At 47.6% G+C, this 22,170-nt stretch overlaps 1 protein-coding gene across 7 annotated transcripts in view; it reads left to right on the plus strand.

Moving 5' to 3' along the window:
- Positions 1-22,170, plus strand: part of sipa1l1 (signal-induced proliferation-associated 1 like 1) — a 71,536-nt gene that overhangs the window by 27,082 nt on the left and 22,284 nt on the right. For 6 of the 7 annotated variants that reach the window (XM_053675650.1, XM_053675653.1, XM_053675654.1 and 3 more), the window contains exons 3-8: positions 11,784-13,559; positions 13,873-14,003; positions 17,087-17,275; positions 17,391-17,565; positions 18,617-18,720; positions 18,816-18,973. In XM_053675650.1, coding sequence (XP_053531625.1) covers positions 12,008-13,559; positions 13,873-14,003; positions 17,087-17,275; positions 17,391-17,565; positions 18,617-18,720; positions 18,816-18,973 — 2,309 coding nt within the window. In that variant the 5' untranslated portion in view covers positions 11,784-12,007. Of the gene's footprint in view, positions 1-2,364; positions 2,621-11,783; positions 13,560-13,872; positions 14,004-17,086; positions 17,276-17,390; positions 17,566-18,616; positions 18,721-18,815; positions 18,974-22,170 lie in introns of those variants that run through there. The other variant, XM_017455461.3, reaches the window with a different exon arrangement.

A 22,170-nucleotide genomic window follows, 5' to 3' on the forward strand; every position in this document is an offset into this window, starting at 1 on the left:
TGGCCAGCCGCTCTGACGCCGGGTTTCCCGAGCGGCCTCGTAGAGCGGACTACGTCTGACTCGGTTGTTTGCATACCTAAGATTTTACTCCCTCAAGCCGAAGGTCGGAGCCAGATGAAGTTATTCCAGGATGTAATTCTCTCTTCACAGTGACGGCAGCAGGACGCGTTCTTAAATGGTTTTAACTAGAGCGCGTGATCTAAACAGAAAAAACAGTACCCGGCGTAGCTCACTGCTGAACGTGACGCTCGTTACGCAGAGGATATCGCAGTACGGCCGAGTCTGCGACGTCCCGGCTGAAGACCACAGTCCGTGATCTCTTCACCCAAATTGCTCTCCCACGCAATATAACCACGTGGAATTACGCCCTGGGTTAGTCTTACTGTTGAGTGCAGAAGTTTACACACCCTTAGGATAAAATGCCTGAAACACTGACGTTAATGTGAACAGTTCAGTTTATGAGGCTGTAGTTTAGTTTCTTTCCTTCGTTATAATGGGGAATAAAAATAGATGAAAGTAATACACTTCCATCATTTCGTAACTTGTTTGTTCAGCTGTAACTTTTAAACCCCGCCTCCATGCTCTTTTTATTTCTGTGCTCTGAACAGCTTTTGGACTGATTTTCTGTAACGTTCGAGATGGAAAAATCTGCTACACCGCCGTCTCCAAATCTGGTTTCGTTTAGTCCCTTTTAAAAAAAATGACTACAAACACGTTTCTCAGTTTTCTAGATTATTATTAATATTATTATTATTATTATTTACTTGGTTCATATAATGACTTAAAAGAGAACCGTTCCAAAGCAAATCCATAGATGAAGACGGATAACACCGAGACATTCGTTCTGGATTAAAGTCATGGTGCCGTATGAAAGGAGGAGGACTTTGGGGTGTGTGCGAGTGTGTGTGTGTGTGTGTGTGTGTGGGGTGGTAGCTGATGCGCTGTAGTGGCTGAGCTGCGTTACCGGAACGTTTTCCCCATGCCCCAGTCCGGAGGCGCTCTTTCACCCTTCAGTCGCCGTTTTGCCATTTTCAGCTCTCTTCGAGCATGGCCTTTTATGGAGTTTAGTGGGTGTGGCTAAATATGATCATACACCAAAGACGCTCGGTAATTCACAGCCGATTTGTGTGCATCAGCATACGCACGTGAAGAGGAAGTAAATGGGAGACCTGTGTGAACCTGGCCGGAATGAAGAGATGGGTTCGTCCTGTGAAACGCCGAACGAACAGAGCTGAAGTCGGAGTTTTCTGCGATTAGCACGCTGTTGTGACCTAAAAGCACGTAAGAAACTCTGACGTCGATGCTCAACTATGAGCCCCAATATGTGTTGGAAATCTTGTTACAGTGTATCCTGTGAGATCATTCTCTCGTGTGTGTGGTGTTATTTGTGTGTATATATATATATATATATATATATATATATATATATATATATATATATATATATATATATGACATAAGAATCAGCTAATGGCGTCTTCGAAAGGTTTTTGTTGCAGGATGCGCCAATGATTCATTTGAAGTTAGGTTTTAAAATAGGGGTAGCGTGTTTTTTTATTTTTTATGTTCACGCAAGCTCTGTGGGGAATACAAACTTCTTCTTCTGCATTTAACTGCCGTCCTTGCCGAATTGTTTCGGCATGCGAGCCGTGCGTTTTTATTCGTTCGCAGCCGTGCTGATGCGTTCCAGATGTCGACTATATAGTGCGACGTCACGATTCACGCCGAGTCGCTGTATTTCACCTCGTCGGTCTGGACGGTAAACACCGGCGAGAGAGAAACGGCAGCTGGAATACCGTACTAATGCGGTACACGTGGGGTCTGCCAGGGGACACCATGCTGTTCCCAGAAGAGCGGGATGTTGGCGCTGCTCCGTCACACATTCCATCCCCGTTCTCCAGAGAGAGGGGAATAAAAGTGCTGCAGCGAGGACGTGGTCTCAGCACGAACCCTGCTCTTGGGTTTCTTTTTCCTTTTTTTCTTCTCTCTCCATCCTCCCCTCTCTCTCTCTCTCTCTCTCTCTCTGCAGTGCCACAAATACCCATCAGCCAGCGCTGCGCTCTGGGGAAGCGTCAGCATGAGTCGCAGATGATAAGCGGATCTGTCTGTCAGGGATGGAAACAGAAGTGTGTTCGAGTGCGATGTGATGTGATGTACGACAGCCAGATCTCAGGTGTTTACCGCTCAGCGCAAAGCCATTTCTGGATGTAATGACTCACACCGATATCCTTCCTCCTACACCGACCCGCCGGAGCACAACGTGTGGCCGGTTCACAGCCGCGCACAGGCAATTAACTCCTGCCTTCCCTGTACTTCTGCAGTCCGTCAGCTTCGGAGTGAAATCGTGCATCAGTGATGCATCGATACCGGTACTGGTCCAATACTGCGCTCGTTTACTCGTACTCATAAAAAAAAAAAAAAAAACAACAACAAATAGCAACATCCGGTACCGATGAGACGAAATGACGGCGATCTGGACGTGTTTCATGCGAAGCAGACTGCAAACGGCGCGCAGATATCAAGAGAAGGAGCTACAGCGTCATCCTACAGTACAAGTCGGACCTCCTAAGTCATGTTAGCGGCAAACACCGGCTAGGCGTGAAAAAACGCCAAACGCCAGGTGAGTGGAAACGTCAGCTCTTACCCGGTGTGGCGGTCCTGATGCGGCATTACAACCCGCTGAAAACAAAAAAGTACTTTACTTCACTTGGTATTTCTTAGTTTTATAGGTAATTAAAAAAAAAATGTAATGGATTGAGATGAAGCGATGGAAATGAAGGGAAACGAGAACGGGCGTTCTTTCAGGACAAAAGTAATGGCGTCTGTGGTAGCTGCAGTGGCTGAGCTGCGCTACTGGAGCGTTTTTAGCACACGCCGTGATTACGCGGCGCTCTGTGAGCGTTTATTCGAAGGAAAACGTACGCCGTTTTCAGCGGTACGAAAGCACTAGGATGCGTTTACGTTTGACGGCGTTTGGCAGACGGCTTCGTCTCATTTATACAGCTGAGCAGAGAGGGTTAAGGGCCTCGCTCAAGGGCCCAACAGTGCTAGCTTGGCAGTGCTGGGGCTTGAACTCCTGACCTTCTGATCGGTCACCCAGAGCCTTTAACCACCGACGTCCCGTTTAGAACGATCCGATCACGAGCAGACGGATGAAATGCATATCCGGCATTCAGTACCCGCCTCCGTGGGCCACCTGCGACGGGTGCGTTTATTTTCAGGCAGAAATATCATCTGTGAACCCTTTCTCGTGTACCTGTACGGGCTGCTTCAAACCAGTCGGTTTGAAGGGTCTGCTAATGGAATCGTAGACGGACAGGAGCTGCGATGAGACGACGGAAGAAGCGTCGAGAAGCCGTGCTGTTCTGGCACCGCCTCCGCCAGGCTGTGGACGACCCGACCGTGTAGCGCCATTTCCAACCGGTCTCGCGATAATCGCCGTTACCCGGGGAACACGCGCATCACCTGTGCATTAGGGACGCACCGAGGTCGTACGCGTCGAGAAACCTGCTCCAACAGCGCGCCGAGCGATCGGATCGTCCACGGTGTGCGTTCGGCGCTGTCCGCTTGCGGTAGGAAGACCCGGGGCGCAGGTTAACGCCCGGTGTGAACTGTGGGAACGAGTATAGAGTGCGGGTCTAGTAGTGTAAGTGCATGAACACGCACCTGCCGCTGTTTAAACCAGGCGAATGTAAACAGAGAGAAATAAACCCTTCCCTTGTATACTGGATCAGCACCAGAAATAAAATATCCCATATCCACGCATGGCTTTATCGGAGCATTAGATTAACTGTTTGTTCCGCATTGTTGTTTATGAAAAGACAGAAACTTGGACCGACACCAGGTTTTTCTTTTCTTCCTTCCTTTTCTTGTGCTCGTCTGAAAGCCTAGAATTACACGCCGTGGTGTTTGACAGGCTTTTCTGTTAATTGCACCACGGAGTGCTCTCTCGCTCTCGCTCTCTCTCTCTCTCTCTCTCTCTCTCTCTCTCTCTCTCTCTCTCCCCCCTTTCTTTCTCCCACACTCGTTTTTCTCGGCTATTTTTGCTCCTTCCCTCCCACCGTCCCCCTCACTGTGTTGCTATGGGCTCTTGTCGGAGATGGCGATATCGCCACAGTGACTCGAGGCTCGTGATGATGGATCACGGATCACGGACACCGGGGACGTAACAGTAGGAAAATAACCCGTCGTCAAGTGGAGTCACTGTTACCGCGTATAAAACGGCACGTCCCGAAGCGTTTTATTCCACTTAAACCGCAGCAGTTTGCCAACCGTTACAATGTTTCATTCATTAACCAACAAAATCGTACTTTTTTTTTTTTTTATCCATTTATAGTTACGTTTTTGATGTCTGAGAAACAAGCGAGTTCCTCGATCTCTCTCTCTCTCTCTCTCTCTGTCTCTCTCTCTCTGTCTCTCTCTCTCTCTCTCTCTCTGTCTCTCTCTCTCTCTCTGTCTCTCTGTCTCTCTCTCTCTCTCTGTCTCTCTCTCTCTCTCTCTCTCTGTCTCTCTCTCTCTCTCTCTGTCTCTCTCTCTCTCTCTCTCTCTCTCTGTCTCTCTCTCTCTCTCTGTCTCTCTCTGTCTCTCTCTCTGTCTCTCTCTCTCTCTCTCTCTCTGTCTCTCTCTCTCTCTCTCTCTGTCTCTCTCTCTCTCTCTCTCTCTCTCTCTCTCTCTCTCTCTCTCTCTGTCTCTCTCTCTCTGTGTGTGTCTCTTTCTCACTATCTGTGTCTCTCTCTCTCTCTCTCTCTCTCTCTCTCTGTCTCGTGAAGTTAAAACGCTGTTACAAAGCTCTGACACTGGAGACTCCTTCCATAAACGTTACCCGAACATCTCCGTACAGAACACTCCATTACACATGCCCTCGAGGTTTTATTCGCCTTCCGAGTTACTATAGAAAGCATGACGTATCGGCACGAGCGCATTAATATAAACCTCTCGTTACTGTCGGCGCTGCTTTTCTAGAAAATGATTCGACACCTTTTGACCAATCGGAATCCAGAATTCTCTTACTTTCATGTAACAGCCTGTTACATCCGTGTGTGGGTTTAAATGTGCTTTGTTTGACAATTCCCAGTTGCAGAAGTTAACCAGGCGCTTGGTGTTTTATTGCCGTACACACACACACACACACACACACACACACACACACACACACACACGGTAAAAAGGCAGGGAGTTGACAGTTAAACACATCAGTGAACGTGTCCTGCTGAGGGAACTTAGCATCAGCGCCCCGAGCTCATGTTTATCTGCTTCACCCGGTGTACACGTCTGGAGGTAAGTGGGCGTCGGAGAGAGAACGCAGGAGACGCCGTGAACTGTTGTACAGCTGTACAGCGGCCCGTTTGTTCCTGTTTAGCGCGAGAGAACAGGTGAACAAATGAAGGGTTATTATCACCGACCACCATGCAATCCAGCGCTGTACCCGAGTGTCGAACATTTCTCTGCCTTTCTCCAAGCACAGCGTTAGCACCGGATTATGTCGTAGCTCACGATTCTCTTAGCCCACACACACACACACACACACACACACACACACACACACACACACACGAAGCTGAGTGTTTAAATCAGTAACAGAGGAGACAGAATGCGAGGCTGGGGAATATTCACACTTGGCACAAACCCCAGGAGCGAGAACTCCACGCTTTGTCTCTGCTTATTGCATCACGCTTCATCAAGTCAGCCACATGGAGAAGTGTGCCTTACATTTCACATTATACCTCGCCATCTCTCCTGATCGTTCCACATTTCACCCTGTGTAAATACAACCCCAAGTCCAAAAAAGTTGGGACGCTGTGTGAAATAAATGTGGATAAAAACACCGTTTTTACAAATCCCGTAAAGCCATGCTCTATTCACAATAGAAGCAGAAAAGTTGGGAGGGGGACAACAAAAGGCTGGAAAAGTACGTGTCGGTAAAAAGAAAGAGGCGGAGGCTGGAGACTCCTTCCATAAACCTTACATGAACATCTCTACTATTTTTGAACATCAAAACAGTATCTCTAAGATCATCTTACTGACCCGTTCCCAATTCCCCTAATTACTTGCAAAATCTTCCTCCAGCTCTGTCTTTTCACTAACACATACTTCTCTAGCATTTTATTGTCCCCGTCCCAGCTTTTTGGAGACGTCTTTCGGCCTCGGATTTAAAATGACCTTATTTCCCCCCCCTTAAAACGGTGAGTTTCCTCAGTTTAAACGTTTGATAAGTCTTCTGTGTTCTGTTGTGAATTACATAGGGGTTTATGAGAATTGAGAATCATGGCATTCTGTTTTTATTTACATTTTACACAGCGTCCCGACTTTTTTGGAATCAGGGTTGTAGTTAAAAGGTCCGTGCTGCCGTATGGTGTGGTTTTGTAACCAAAGTCAGCCTCGAAGTACAGTATTTCGATGAATTACTACCCCGATCCTACAGCACCGACGCGGACGCTTGTGTCCTTTTTGAACTGAAATAGCCTTCGTGTTCAACTACATCTTACAGCTTATTTATTTATCGGTTTATTTATTTATTTTAACATAAATTTGCACATGTGGGTAAGTGGTAGCTAAATTAGGAGTAGATGATGATATATGGAATGCTTTTTAGTCTGTATTTCAAAAAATAAGTCGTATCATTGTGATTACGTGGCCCGGGGCGTGAGTGCAGTCCGGCCTGTCCTCCAGGCCTGAGCGTTAGACAGGACGCCAATAGTTTTGGCAGCCTCGGTCCTGGCCTTGGCAGTGCAGCGATGTTGATGTAAAGACCGAGGACGAGAGGATAGTCGGGCCTGACGCGCTCTTTCTTACACTGTACGTGTGCTGGGTTCTTACTCACCGTCTGGGTTTGTCATGCGTCTGTAGGATGACGGCGGGAACACCTGAGCCCAACGGCGCAGCCTCTCGCATACGATGATGCGCCCGCGCATAACACCTCCTGCTGCAGGTGTCCAAACCCCCGAGGTGTGAACCGAGGGATTTATAATCAGCACGACTTGAAGTCATCTAAAGAGAGGGAGAAATATGCAGGACAAGTGAGAGAGACTGAGGGAGAAAGAGACTGGAGTGAGAGACACACAAAGAAAGACACACGGAGGAAGACACGGGGGAGCGAGAGAGAGAAACGGGGAGAGAGATACTGGGAGGGAGAGATGCTGGGAAAGTGAGAAAGACTGGAGTGAGAGACAGACAGGGAGAGAGAGACACTGGGGAAGTGAGAGAGAGACATTGGGAAAGTGAGAGAGACACTGGGGAAGTGAGAGAGAGACATTGGGAAAGTGAGAGAGACACTGGGGAAGTGAGAGAGACACTGGGAAAGTGAGAGAGACACTGGGGAAGTGAGAGAGAGACATTGGGAAAGTAAGAGAGACACACTGGGGAAGTGAGAGAGAGACTGGGAAAGTAAGAGAGACACTGGGGAAGTGAGAGAGAGACTGGGAAAGTGAGAGAGACACTGGGAAAGTGAGACACTGGGGAAGTGAGAGAGAGACATTGGGAAACTAAGAGAGACACACTGGGGAAGTGAGAGAGAGACTGGGAAAGTGAGAGAGACACTGGGAAAGTGAGACACTGGGAAAGTAAGAGAGAGAATGGAAGAGAGACACTGAAAGTAAGAGAAAGACTGGGAGAGAGAGAGACACTGGGGAAGTGAGAGGGAGACACTGGGAAAGTAAGAGACTAGGAGAGAGAATTATTGGGAGAGAGAGACACTGGGAAAGTAAGAGAAAGACTGGGAGAGAGACACTGGGAAAGAGAGAGAGACACTGGGAAAGAGAGACACTGGGGAAGTGAGACACGGGAAAGTAAGAGACTGGGAGAGAGACACTGAAAGTAAGAGAGACTGGGAGAGAGACACTGGGGAAGTAAGAGAGACTGGGAGAGAGACACTGGGAAAGTAAGAGAGAATGAGAGAGAGACACTGAAAGTAAGAGAGAGACTGGGAGGGAGAGACACTGGGGAAGTGAGAGAGACTGGGAGAGAGAGACACTGGGGAAGTGAGAGAGAGACTGGGAGAGAGACACTGAAAGTAAGAGACACTGGGGAAAGTAAGAGAGACTGGGGGAGAGACACTGGGAAAAGTAAGACACTGGGAGAGAGACACTGGGAAAAGTAAGAGACTGGGAGAGAGACACTGAAAGTAAGAGAGAGACTGAGAGAGAGACACTGGGGAAGTGAGAGAGAGACTGGGAGAGAGACACTGGGAAAGTAAGTGAGAATGAGAGAGAGACACTGAAAGTAAGAGAGAGACTGTGAGAGAGAGAGAGACACTGGGGAAGTGAGAGAGAGACACTGGGAAAGTAAGTGAGAATGAGAGAGAGACACTGAAAGTAAGAGAGACTGTGAGAGAGACACTGGGGAAGTGAGAGAGAGACTGGGAGAGAGACACTGGGGAAGTGAGAGAGAGACTGGGAGAGGGCACTGGGAAAGTAAGAGAGACTGTGAGAGAGACACTGGGGAAGTGAGAGAGACTGGGAGAGATGCTGGGAAAGTAAGAGAGACTGGGAGAGAGACACTGGGAAAGTAAGAGAGACTGGGAGAGAGACACTGGGAAAGTAAGAGAGACTGGGAGAGAGACACTGGGGGAGAGACACTGGGAAAGTAAGAGACTGGGAGAGAGACACTGGGAAAGTAAGAGAGACTGGGAGAGAGACACTGGGAAAGTAAGAGAGACTGGGAGAGAGACACTGGGAAAGTAAGAGAGACTGGGAGAGAGACACTGGGGGAGAGACACTGGGAAAGTAAGAGAGACTGGGGGAGAGACACTGGGGAAGTGAGAGAGAGACTGGGAGAGATGCTGGGAAAGTGAGAGAGACTGAGGGAGAAAGACAGAGAGAGGAAGACAGACAGACACAGGATGGAAGAACAGCTCTGGATAGAAGGGCACTGTAGATCTTCTCCATGGGTCTGCGTGTGTTTTGGAGGACGGCGCTCCGAGAGATGAGCTGTTGGCCCTGTATCCTGTGCTGTGATTAGAAACGGAGGACACGGGTCGTCTCTCTGCTCGTCCTTTTACAGGAGATGATCTGTTTACGAGCGTTGTCGTAGCTCTGCGTGCTGATTATAAAGACGTCCGTGCAGCTCAGTTTCTTTAAGACCACGTCACATCTTCAGATCAGTTAGAATCACTGTCTTTTATTTATAATCAAGTTATTATTATTTTTTAATTCATGTAAAGTCTTTTCAGCGTTCGCACTAAATACCATCAACACCAGTACATTAGTGAGGGATAAATAAGAACACACACCCAGCCCGTGGCTATCGCAGACGCGTTTCCGCTCTGTTATTTCCCCTCGCGCTGATTTCGTCCTCACGTTTGTAACAAATATCTCGCTGGTGGTTCTGGTCGTGTTCCTCACCCCGCCTCTCACAGGTACCGCTTTCTCATTAGCTTAGCGCTACACCGTACAGCTCCCGTCTGTAAAGGGAAGGGCGGATCTGTCAGTCTCTGGGCTGTAATTTGACAGCTGTGTGTGACTAACTTCCACACGTGTGCTCATCCTGAGTGTAGCACCTGCAGCGCGACCTCCAGATCACCTCGCGCGTGATCGGCGAGAGGATGAGCGCGAGAAAGCCGTACCCCATGACTGTTCACTTCCAGGAATGGAAATTCCCATGACTTCACACTCTCTTAGATGGGGAACGTGTCGGGTTTGCATAAGGGTGTGTGTGTGTGTGTTTATCGTGCATCCGCTGAACACCTTCTGTGCTTTTGGGAGACGCAGTGACAGGAACATGACCTCACATTTACATCCTTCACAGGAACGGCTGCGTCCACCGCAGACACGATTTCATTTAAGACGCTCCGACCCGAGTCACACGGAGATGACGCAACACCAGTGCACTCGTATTCCTCCGATATGAGCTAAGGAGTGCAGAGTAAGTGGGTAAGGGTTGTTTTTTTTTTTTGGGCTCTGCTTGTGACCGCTGAGTAAAGTTTCAGATCAGTATGTTTACCAGTGCTGATGTGAGGCAGCGAGTCGAGTCGGGCCGCGTGTCCTGCTCAGCCGGAGGTGAATGAAGTCACACTGCAGTTATGTCACTCCGTTTTCCCTCCTCCTCCTCCTCCTTTTCTTCCTCCTCCGTCTCTATTTTAGATTTTCTGTCCTATCCATCTCGCTCATTAAGGTTAACCCGCTAGCATCGCCGCGCTACGCCAGAAAACACTCGGCAGATGGTTGCTAGGCAACTAAGAAAACTGACATTTCGGAGCCGATCCTGAATGTGTCATGAGGGAAATACTCGTGGTGCTTTCATGCCGCATTTCATAGTATGAAAGCACACCACGCTGAACACACTACGGCGGTTTTAGTAGAATAAAGCGGGGAATGGTGAAAATGAAATATTTTTAGTATCGAAATTTCCTCAAAGGGCTCTTTTAAATAAATAAATAAATAAATTTCCAGGTAGTTAATGGATCTATTACCCGATGTTTTGAGGTCCCTGTGAAACGGTTCGAGAGACTCGATTCGGTTCCATGTCCGGGCGCATTTCTTCTTGAAACAGGAAGTGCTTTTACACGACAGTAAATAGCGCCACATCTCCAGGTCTAAGCAAACTCGACGGTAGCTTTGCGAACGAACTAAAAGTGAAACGGCGAAGATTTTAACGGGCGCTTTTGTTGAGCCGTGGAGGATTTCCGACGGGGATATCTCGCACGACGAGATACGGTGCCGCTGACGCACCGGACGGTGACGGGTGCGACGTCGAGAGCATTTAACCGGACGACAATACGACGGGTCATCATAAATTGTAATTGTTTACTAGAAAGGGTTATCCTGTAATCCTAAAGGACCAGTACAGAAAGTTCTGGAACATCAATTTTCACTTAAATTGAATGCTCCCGAGTGTTACTGCTGTGGGAAACAAACACTGTACCTTTTACATTCGTGTGATCTTCAATAGCGGAGCTAGTTTAAAGGTGCGGTCAGCGATTTTTAAAATATATATATCTATTTTTTTTAAAAGTCAGAACAATGGGTATATGTTTCTCCTTCATTCAACAACAATCATCTATAAAATATCTGCTCAGAGCAGAAACTTGCTTCTCTGTGGCTCCCCAGGATCTGTAAACAGTGTGCACAAACGAAATCCAACCAATCAGAACAAAGGTTGTTGGTCCGTCAACTCGGAAGGCTCTTCCATTGTTCTCTGGCTTTCACATGTTCTCCCGTGTGTTTGTTTTGGAGGTGGGGTTTTTGGAGAGCGAGGTGAGGGATCCTAATGGGTGGGGTAGGGGGTGGGGGGCTTAATCGAATGCAAGTTCTGTTCCCTGAGCATTTGAGCTTTTTGTACACTACCAACTATTTTTATCTCTGCGTGGGCTTGCTGATTAGTTTCTCGTTGTGGTGTACATGGGGTTTTGATTCACTTTAGGCAGCCATGAGATTAAACCAAACGTTTCAGTAAGTGCGAATCCGTTCTCGTGCCTCAGTGCATGACTTCTGGCGGTTGGTGAACTAGAGGTGTTCCTGCTCGGCTTGAGGCCATTAATGATATCGACAGAGTGTAACGGTGAATTATGCCCAAGCCCTAAGTGGGTCGTTAATTATTATAGGAGAGTGATTAAAGAATAATTAGCCTTTCCCTTCCAGGATTTGTTTTCTTGGAACTGCTCTGCTGTGTAAGCCACACGCAGCATTATTGCAAGCTGTAAACTTTGCAATATAACTTGAAGTATCCATTAATGTGGTCTGATGTGGTCTTTCTGTTGCTGGTACTTGTTAATGATGTGTGTCATGCAATCTTTTTCTTCTTCTTCTTCTTTATTATTATTTATTTATTTATGTATTTATTTTTTGCAGAATTCACTCTCAGAACTGATGGAGAAGGACCACTGATCATTTTGCCGTGTTGCCACGCGGCTTGACTTCCATTAGAAAGAGACCACTGCTGACTTTGATCTACATCACTTTGTGCCATCTTGGTTGTCCCTGGACTCCTGGCTAAGTGGCAGCGCATGATCTCCAGAGATTCCGAGTATTCCGCAAACATGCTCCAGTGCTGAGCTCTGTCTCTTGACTTCACTATGACCAGCCTGAAGCGTTCGCAGACCGAGCGCTCTGTGGGGGGCTCCGTGCCTGCCACGGATGAGTTTTACACCCGCCGCCTGCGCTTGCCCAATGGAGGGGCGCCTCCTCCACGTAGTGAGAGCACCCACCTGTCCGGAGGCACACCTGGAGTTCCCAAGATGGGAGTCCGGGCACGGGTCGCCGACTGGCCTCCGAGGAAAGATGGTGGTGGTGGTGGTGGTGGTGGTGGTGGCGGCGGTAGTGGTGGGAGTGGGAGCGGGAGTGGAGGTAGCAGTGGGAGTGGCAGTGGAGGAGGCGGAGGCGGTGTTTGGCACATTACAGTGGAGACCGACTCACCATCAACTACTTCTGGGAGCACCCAGAGCAACCTTTCTGCTAAGCTTGGCCACTTGATAAGCCCACAGGATTCGTCCATGCTGCGTAATATTCAGAATACACTAAAGAATAAGATCCATAGCAAGGGCAAAGACAATCGCTTCCTATCCCCAGACGGTTACTTGGGTTCACCACGTAAGGGCATGCGTCGCATTCGCCAGCGCAGCAACAGCGATATTACCATCAGTGAGCTGGATGGAGATGGCAACGAGGGTTGGTCCTTTTCTGGCTGGACACCGATGCACCGTGAGTATGGCAGTACCTCCTCCATTGACAAGCATGGCGTCTCCGGGGAGAGCTTCTTTGACATGCTCAAAGCCTACCAGACCGATGACCCCGATCAGCGAAGCCCTGCTCCTGAGAAATTAAGCGAACTGCTTACTGTGGCACACAAGCAGACCGCTCTCGACCTGCCAGACGGGCCCCTGGGACCCCCACGAGGTAGTCCCGCAAGTCGCCTCAAGGAAAGGGAAAAGCACCTGAAAAGACGCTCCAAGTCTGAAACCGGAGGCGAGTCCATATTCCGCAAGTTACGAAGCGTGAAGGCAGAAGGCGACTCCTCTCGTGCAGGTTCGGACGCGGAAGACGGGAAGTCAGAGGACGCAGGTCCTCCTCCAAAGCCCTGGGTCTGTCAGAAGGGTTTCGCCCATTACGATGTCCAGAGCATTCTGTTTGACCTGAACGAAGCCGTGCAAAACCGACAGAGTTCCTCCAAAAGGAAGAACACCACCACCGGAGCCTCTGCCGCTGCCGCCGCGTCGGCCTCCACCTCCTCCTCCTTATCGTCCACCCAGAGCGGGGCCTATGGCTCTCCCTGCGGCAGCCAAGAAGAGCTCAACGCCAAGGACGGACCAGCGCTGGACCCCGGTGACGATAAAAGCAACGATCTGGTCCTCAGCTGCCCCTGCTTTCGTAATGAGATAGGGGGCGAAGGTGAGAGGAACATCTGCCCTTCCAAGCAGGGCAGCATTGGCAGTGGATCGGCTAATTCTTCCAGGGACGAAGACGGGTCCCGTGAGGCGGCGCCCAACACGCATTTCAGTAATGCAGGGGTGGCTGTGCTGGAAGCTCCCAAAGATGGGAAGAGCATGCACCATGAGAGGGGAAAGAACAATATTTTGGAACATGTGGACTTGGGAGCCTATTACTACCGAAAGTACTTCTATTTAAGAGGTGAGTGTGTGGGTTTCATTATTCGCCACGCTGTCAGGGAACAAATATTTGAGCTTGATAGATTTTCTCAGCACTTATTACCCCTGGAATGGCATCAGGTACGTCTCTTAAACACATCATTACCCGTCACATCTCTTAAACACAGGGGGCAGGGGGGCATGTCTACCACTGACACACATTTGTGTGATGAGCAAAGGATTTTGAAGATGTTGAAACTGTAAAGTAATGGCGTTTCCGTGATATTGGAGTGACGTGTACAGTGTTTAAGAATGTGGCTCTGCTGTTTATTTATTTATTTACCTTAACCCTATAGAGCACTGGAACTATTTGGGAGTGGACGAGACACTCGGCCCGGTCGCCGTGAGTCTTCGGCGAGAGAAGCTGGACGATCATAAAGAGCACGGCCCGCAGTACAATTACAGGGTCATCTTTAGAACCAGTGAGGTAAGCATTCACAACAGAGACTTTTTCTTTTTTTCTTTTTATTTCTCTGAATCCGTATTTGTAACGTCTTTTGGGCTCCGTCCATCAGTACAGTTCAGGACCCCCCTATCCACGGGGGATTGGTTCCAATCCATTTTCAAAAAAATTTTCCCATTCACACAATCAGCATTTTTCGATGATCTTTGACCACACGGACAGCAGCACCCCCCCCCACCCCCCCAAACCAAAAAAATCTCTCCATCCACGTGAACAGCTCTTTTGAAAATATCTCCATCCCATACCGTGTCATCAACAATATCTTTTTCTCCTCACAAATGATTTTATACTTATTTGAAAAAGCTCACGTGGGCGTGCCAGCCCAGTAGGTGGCGATGGTATGTCTCAAATCGTTACGCCAAACGCCTCAAGGATCACATCAAGAGCTGCGTATCGAGTGCTGTAGAAGGAGAAATGTGGAAAAACATTAACATGGACAAAAGTTCTGAAACCACAAACGACAATGACGAGGATTTGTACGTGTGCTATCTGATAATGTGGCGCCTGTGCTTAAGGTTACACTTGAACAAAGTGTTTGGGGCGGGGCTTAAACCGAAATCTCTTTGTAGTGCACCGAAATGTTTACATTCCTCCACTATGGAAAAAAAATGTCATTGACGCAAAAACCCCCATTTTCATTTGGCTGGGAGACCAAAATGCAGAGCACAAGCCTACGTGTTTGATTTATTTATTTATTTAAATGTTTTATTTTATTTTATTTTATTTTTATACACTACTGCTTTTCAGCAGGCAGCAGCGATGAGAATTCAGCTCTGACGCCCACCACCATCTTATATAACGCTCTCAGAAGCGCAGCTAAGCGGCTGCCAAAGCACAGCGCTTATCACGCCAGCGCCCTAACTGGCCCACTGCCCCCTTAATCACACCGAGATCTGGACAGCTGCTCTAGATCAGGTCCTTGCAATCAAAAATAAAAGAGGAGAAGGCAGAACTCTCAGACCTCCTGATGGAGACGTCGCACTCTGGTCTCATTTATAGAAGCTACTTGTGATTCAGATGCACTCTGATGAAGCTTAATAGCTTTGATCCCGGCATGATTCATGGCCCTTTTTTTTTGTGCTGCTATTTCCAGACACACAGGTAGGTTGGAGGGTTTTTTTTTTAAAGAAACATTTCCAGCATTGTAATGTAACCTTGAACACTTTAAACCATTAAAGGTACCCTGTGTGGAAGAATAGACTAATGCAAAGGAAAGATGTAAACTTGCATCTGTAGATCTCTACATCTGTAGGTTCTCATTGAATCCTGGAGCACCTTTATGATGGTTAAAAATACTAGGATCTGTGAATACACGTTAATACGCGATGTGGAAATTGTTCCCAGCTCACAATATACAGCGGTCGATGCGAGCGGGGTTCGAGTTCGCGTATCGGTGTACGTGTACACTCTTTAATTTAATCACCAGCAGACAAACCGGTCAAAATAGAACCTTACCGTAACAACCACGTTATGTTCATCACTGACGTGAAGCATACAGGTTCAGTAGCTGAAAATTGTCATCATGCGAGGGCGCATGGTGGATTAGGATGTTCTAAACCCTCATGCTGCGGGGGTTTCCTCCCCCAGGCCAAACACATGTATGGTGCATGGCAAAAGTGTATGAATGTGTATGTGGTTCTCTGCGATGGATTGGCACCCCGTCCAGTGTGTACCCCGCCTTGTGCCCCATGCCCCCTGGGATAAGCTCCAGGTTCTCCACGACCCTGAAGGATAAACGGTATAGCAATTGAATGGAGGTCATCATCCTCTTATACCATCCTCATCATGCATCCTCTTTAATTTGCATGTCGTGTATGATTTGGTCCAGAAGTGTATTCTTTATTTAGTTACATCTGTAATGGCAAATTACCCATAATCCTCCACGTTGTCATCACCACAAAGCAAGCCATGCTGAACTTAAGCACCCTTGTTGATTGAGTACCCTTCTTATCTATGTATGAGACAGGGATGTGGGCGGAGCTAGACATTTTTTTTGTGGTTTGTTTGCGGTTCAAACGTGATATGTTTTAAATGTTAGTGATGTTTCTGATTCATTCATATAATTATATATTCATATAATTTTTTAGCTTCATTTTATATCCTTCCTCACCACAAGCCAAGTGCAGTCCGCCGTATTCCAGTTTTGGGTTCAGGAACAGTGTGACAAAGTATCTGCACCCACGGGCAGCCACTAAGTGAAAGTATTATCCGCCATGTCTCATGCTTAATCTCGCTCTACGAGACCGAGCATTCAAGAACGTTAATTTGAATTTCTAGAAGTATTACAGGTTGACCAGGGAAACTTCTCCTGCTTTCACGTGTAGTCATGCGATGGTCAGTTGACACACGCGCTCGGCCCAGTTACAGATAGTCCTGTGCTGCGTCTGTGCACTAAAAGTATGTACTCTTTTTGTGAAGGAATGGAGTACGCAAGTACCGAGACATACCGACACGTCATGTAACAGTCTGTGTAACTAGGCAACGACACTCTCTTCCGTCACCTTTAAACAACCTCCTCGTCTCATTTCAGCTTGTCTTCATCCGTTATTCCTTATAGCATTTATACATTTAACAGCAGATCATTTAATTTACTGTTCCCCTGATTTTATTTTTTCACGTTTCATTTACGCCTCTCTTAAATGCGTCCTTGAATCCGGAGAAGCGAATGGTCACAAAACTCCTCCCTCCCTCGTGCAAGTGTCCACGGATCCACGCTTCGAAACTCTACTGGAAATAGTAAACTATCCGGGTACCTCTGGGAGACTCGTTTCAACATGCTACGGTTTGGGACGCGCTAATTCTAATCTGGGATACTAATTGGGGCGGATTGGGACAAATTGGGACGCAGCACTGGTCTGCATTTGTTGCCTGTTTAGCAGACATGCGCTATAACTGAGCTCAGACGTAGCCCCGCCCCCAAATCAGTCATAACGAAGGCCCAACCAACCACAGCTCTGTATGATCGTGAGGAATTGTCCACTGAAATGTCACGTACGTTTGTTTGTTTGTTTGTTTGTCTTTGCACTTTCTTTACTCTCTGCCCCCAGCTGATGACTCTGCGAGGCTCCATTTTGGAGGATGCTGTTCCCTCCACGTCTAAGCACGGTTTGGCTCGAGGCCTGCCCCTCAAGGAGGTTCTGGAGTACCTCGTCCCTGAACTGAACGCCCACTGCCTCCGCCTCGCCCTCAACACGCCCAAAGTCACGGAACAGCTGATGAAACTGGATGAGCAAGGGGTACCCAGTGCAGTTCCACACGAACATTAATGAGTACTCCGATACAGTGATGATGATGATGATGATGATGGAGCTGCTCTGTCTGCTCTCATGCTCTGTGTGTTTCTGTGTGTAGCTGAGTTTCCAGCTGAAGGTGGGGGTGATGTACTGTCTGGCTGGCCAGAGCAGCGAGGAGGAGATGTACAACAACGAGGCGGCCGGTCCCGCGCTGGAGGACTTCCTGCAGCTGCTCGGAGAACGAGTGCGCCTCAAAGGATTCAGCAAATACCGCGCTCAGCTCGACACCAAGAGTGAGTCTGATGCCTCGTGTCGTAGTGTGTCGAAGCTGCTTTTATCACCCTGATGATTATTTCCCTATGAAGGCAGGTCCTGACAGAAACCATATCATCGATTTACACACGTTTTTAAATCCGTGATCAGACTGCTCTTTATCTTTAGCTCTTTAGTCTTTCTTTTTAACACGGATATCTAATAATATTAGCTAACTTCACTTACGCACGGAGCCGGAAATGGAGAGAAAAAAAAAAAATCAGAATTGAGAATAAAACACGATTTCATCTCTCTGCCAAATCCTGCACCCGCGTGTTGCTCTCGCTAAGCCGACGCTGGCTGTTCAGCTCCAACATTTGGGACGATCACATGGCCATAAAGCCTCCTGCTGATTATGAGATCATGTTTCTGTAAAACGGTGGGATTGTGAGAATCCCAACATGCAGGTTAGTGTTGTAGCTCCCTGCTGCAGCGAGATAACGGCGAGATCCGACGATAATACAGACACGATGCTTAAATCCATACCGTTCATATAGTCCTTCTTATTTATTTACTCATTCACATCTAATTAGGCTTAACGCAAAGCAATAACGGTGCTAGTAGCGGTTTTGTCTGCACGTCGCTACAGTAACCAGACTAAAACTGTAATTGATGACCGATCACGCGAGCTAAGAGACCGCTGGATGAATTACATCAACGGACGGGTGCATTTGAGATACTAGTGTAGGTTTTACGCTAACTTTATTAGAACGTATAACGCTTTGAACTCGGTTTTGTTGGGAGACGACAGGAAAGAGAAAGTAGCGCATGCTTCCTCGGAGTGTCCGTCATAGTAGGTCAAAGGTTACACACCAGCAGCACACACGATACTTCAACCCTACCGACTCTATCCAAATAGAGCTTTAGTGTCTGGTTATTAGTGCCTCTTAATGGACGATATTGACTCTGTATATCTGAGTTTGATATTAATCAGACAGTAAAAGAAAGGTGGTGCTGAGCTCTGAATGAATTCATTAAGACGTAATTACTGTACAAAACTGAGCTGACGCCGTAACGTGTCTTGTCTTGCAGCTGACTCGACTGGCACTCACTCCTTATACACCACTTATAAAGACTACGAAATAATGTTCCACGTGTCCACCATGCTGCCCTACACCCCCAACAACAAGCAGCAGGTAAGTCGGGAGCCCGGTGTTTTAAAAACGAAGCAAAAAAGCACTCCCGATCCCCCGCGGTGCCGGAACTCACGTCTGTGCTTCCTCACCTGCAGCTGCTCAGGAAGCGCCACATCGGGAACGACATCGTCACCATCGTGTTCCAGGAGCCCGGAGCCAAGGCCTTCAGCCCCAAGAACATCCGCTCGCACTTCCAGCACGTCTTCGTGGTGGTGCAGGTGCACAACCCATGCTCGGAGAACACCTGCTACAGGTGAGCATCCAGTGCGGACAGGATGCTCCGACTTAAACTGTGCTTTAAAAAAAAAGAAAAGAAAAGACATTCTAGTTGTATTGGTGTTTGGTTTCTGCTTGCGATCGGTATAAACATAATAGTGGGTGGGGCGAAGAGCGCTGCTTATTGCTGATTGGGTCATTGTTGCACAATGTGTAGAGAAAAAAAAAAGTGTGTGTGTGTGTGTATATGTATGTATGTATATATATATATATATATATATATATATATATATATATATATATATATATATATATATATATATATATATATATATATATATATATATACACACACACACACAAACTACAAGGTTTTTAAAAAAAAAAGTGTTTGTGCTGTTAAAGTCCACGTTGTACTGTTTCATTTCTGTATTTTTGCACTCGCGATACAGCGCTGATAAAAATTTAAACACCTTCCATCATCAATGAGCACTTTCGCAACTATTCGTCCGCCTGCTGAGTCAGAATCAAATCAGAGCGAGATTGATTGATTCTTTTGGTTCATTTACCGTTTGGTTTGATTGAGAGTCACAACGTGTACGATTAAACGAACCCAAATCAAAACAAAAAAATGCTGGACGAGGGGCGTGTAGGGTTGAAAAATATCCTCTGCTATTTGTGCTCGCATCTATGAAAAACAGTCTCGCAAGTCCCCCAGAACACACCGCCTGTTTGATTCACTCCCTGCAGTCGAGTCGATTCGGAGTCGAATCGCTTTGGCTTCACTCGGACGTGGGAGGAGACCTTCTCGCTCAGACTCTCTCGGACCCGAGTGTGATTGAGAACACAAACGCCGTGTATGTGAACGTACTCGGACATCAGGCCGATCGGAGAAAGGAGCAGTGTTAATCCAAGCTCTTCTTCCACGCTGATAATGCAGTCAGTGTCACTGATCTGTCCTTTCTTTTTTTTCCTCTCCACGTTTTTGTCTCCGTTCCCTTGATTCCCATGTGCGCATACTTATGGGTTATGTAAAACTCTCTCAGATGTGCAGGTGCTGTTTGAGAGCACAGTGTGTTTATTTATAAGGAGGTCATGATCAGTCCTTTTTGTGTGTTTGTGTGTGCCAGGTTTCCTCAACTGAGCCTTCCCTTCTGCTCACTGTGTGTTATTTCCCATGACAGCTCTACTGCAGACTCCTTCTATTTCATTGTGTGTGTGTGTGTGTGTGTGTGTGTATGGGGTATACCGAACGTTGTTTAATTATGTTTTCTTTATGGGGGTGATGACTTGAGGTCACTCAGTGACCGTGACATGGTAGAGCTCTCTGTTATTTGTCAGAATCACTCAGTGTTGCTAGTTTGAGAGAATATGAATTAGAGAGTACATAAAGCCAGAAGCTAGCAAGATGGATGACACAGACCTTTTCTCTCTCTGCTTTGCCTCAGTGGCGTGTGTGTGTGTGTGTGTGTGTGTGTGTGTGTGTGTGTGTGGCATTTGCAGCAAGTGGACTCGTGGGTTAACACAAAGTGCAGTGATTGTATTGGGAAGGTACAGACATCTATATTGAAAAGAGTTCTAGGGAAATTGAACAGATGGATAATAGACGGATGGACGGAAATGGCAGACTTGGCCAGACTGGTGGGGACGGAGGCAGACAGACTGACGGAGGCAGACAGACTGACCAAGACGGAGATCGACACACTGATTGGAACAGACATGGACATTGACGGGCTGACCAGGACGGCTCTGGATGGACGTAGACGGGCTGACCGGGATGGACGTAGACAGACCGATGGACACGTACACAGATGCGGGGTTGTTGGGTAGTCAGGGGGGGACAGACTAAAATTGACGGACGTAGACAGACTGAAGGGGACCGATGTAAATGGACAGAACGAGACGGACATAGATGTAGTAAAAGACAACTGTAGATGGACAGACAGAGAAGGAGCTGGACAGGGTGGACAAAGCGACAGATGCAGATAGACTAACATATAGAGACGCAGAGACTGAGATGGACATACATGGAAGTAGACAGACAGAAAGGGACAGACAGACATATACAGACAGAGACAATGCAGAGAGACAAACAGATAAGTATAGCTGGGCAGACGGACTGAGACTCTGAGACGGTTGGACAGAGACGGTTGGACAGAGACGGACTTTGACGGTTACAAAGGGACGCACTCAGACGGACAGATAGAGACAGGGACGGACTCGGACGGACACACAGGGACAGATGCAGACTGATGGAAAGAGACAGATGGACGTTCGTCAGTCCCCCCTCCCCCCCACTTGTTTTCCACGCGGTACGTACAGCTTTGCTCTCATCACCAGTCTCTGTTGCGGTTCTGTGACTCGAACGCTGCAATACGAGGTGTTTATTGCGGCGGTAAATGTGTTTTAAGTGCATACCTGCTGTTTTAAGGCCTGTCTTTAGATGCTCCGATGCTCCTAGAACGTTGCAGTCTAAGGGCTCGTCGACTTTTAATCAGAGGCACATGGAAACGTGTTTAAGAACGGAAAGAAAACTTCCAGGTTGGTTAATGAGACAGTCTGTCGCCGACCTATCTGCTTTTGTTCCGAACATACCGCGATCTTTTCCAGTCTGTGAACTTTCTATACACACACAGACTTTTTAAGCTGGCCTCCGTGTAGGCAGTGTGTCGTGGACGAAAGCAGCCCACACGCTGTGTATTTATAGTGCACATGTGTAATCCAGTGAGCCTTGCTGTACCTTAGCTATAGGGGTCAGACAGGAACAATAAAGCAGCCCGATCACCGTGAGTCACTGGCCTTTCAGTCGACTCCGCGGCTCGGGGAGTGGATTTTATTTGCGTGGAATGTGCGCCGTGTTTTACTTGACCTTCAGAACGCGGGTGGTGACTATCGTTCTCTACGCCTAAACACGCTTCCGGACATCGTGTTCCAGCGATTACGGTTTGTGTTGGAAATCATCCATTTTTAACTTCTGGTCAATAATCTGCTCGACTTCATGACCCGATAAACATCTCTATCTACATTATTCAGAGCTCATCGCTTCAGCTTCGGTATTCCTAGGAAATTTCAACGAAATCTTATAGCGGAGTATTGGAGAACTTTCTCGTCGTCCATGTTTGGTCATTAAACGGTCACAGTGCGCGTTGTAGGACTTCTGATCTCAACTCACGTCCATGTTTTGCAGTTGCAATCAAAGTTATTCACCCTCCAGTGCAAATCAGGTTTATTGTT

Source organism: Ictalurus punctatus, chromosome 25, assembly GCF_001660625.3.
Source record: "Ictalurus punctatus breed USDA103 chromosome 25, Coco_2.0, whole genome shotgun sequence".
Lineage (NCBI taxonomy): Eukaryota > Metazoa > Chordata > Actinopteri > Siluriformes > Ictaluridae > Ictalurus > Ictalurus punctatus.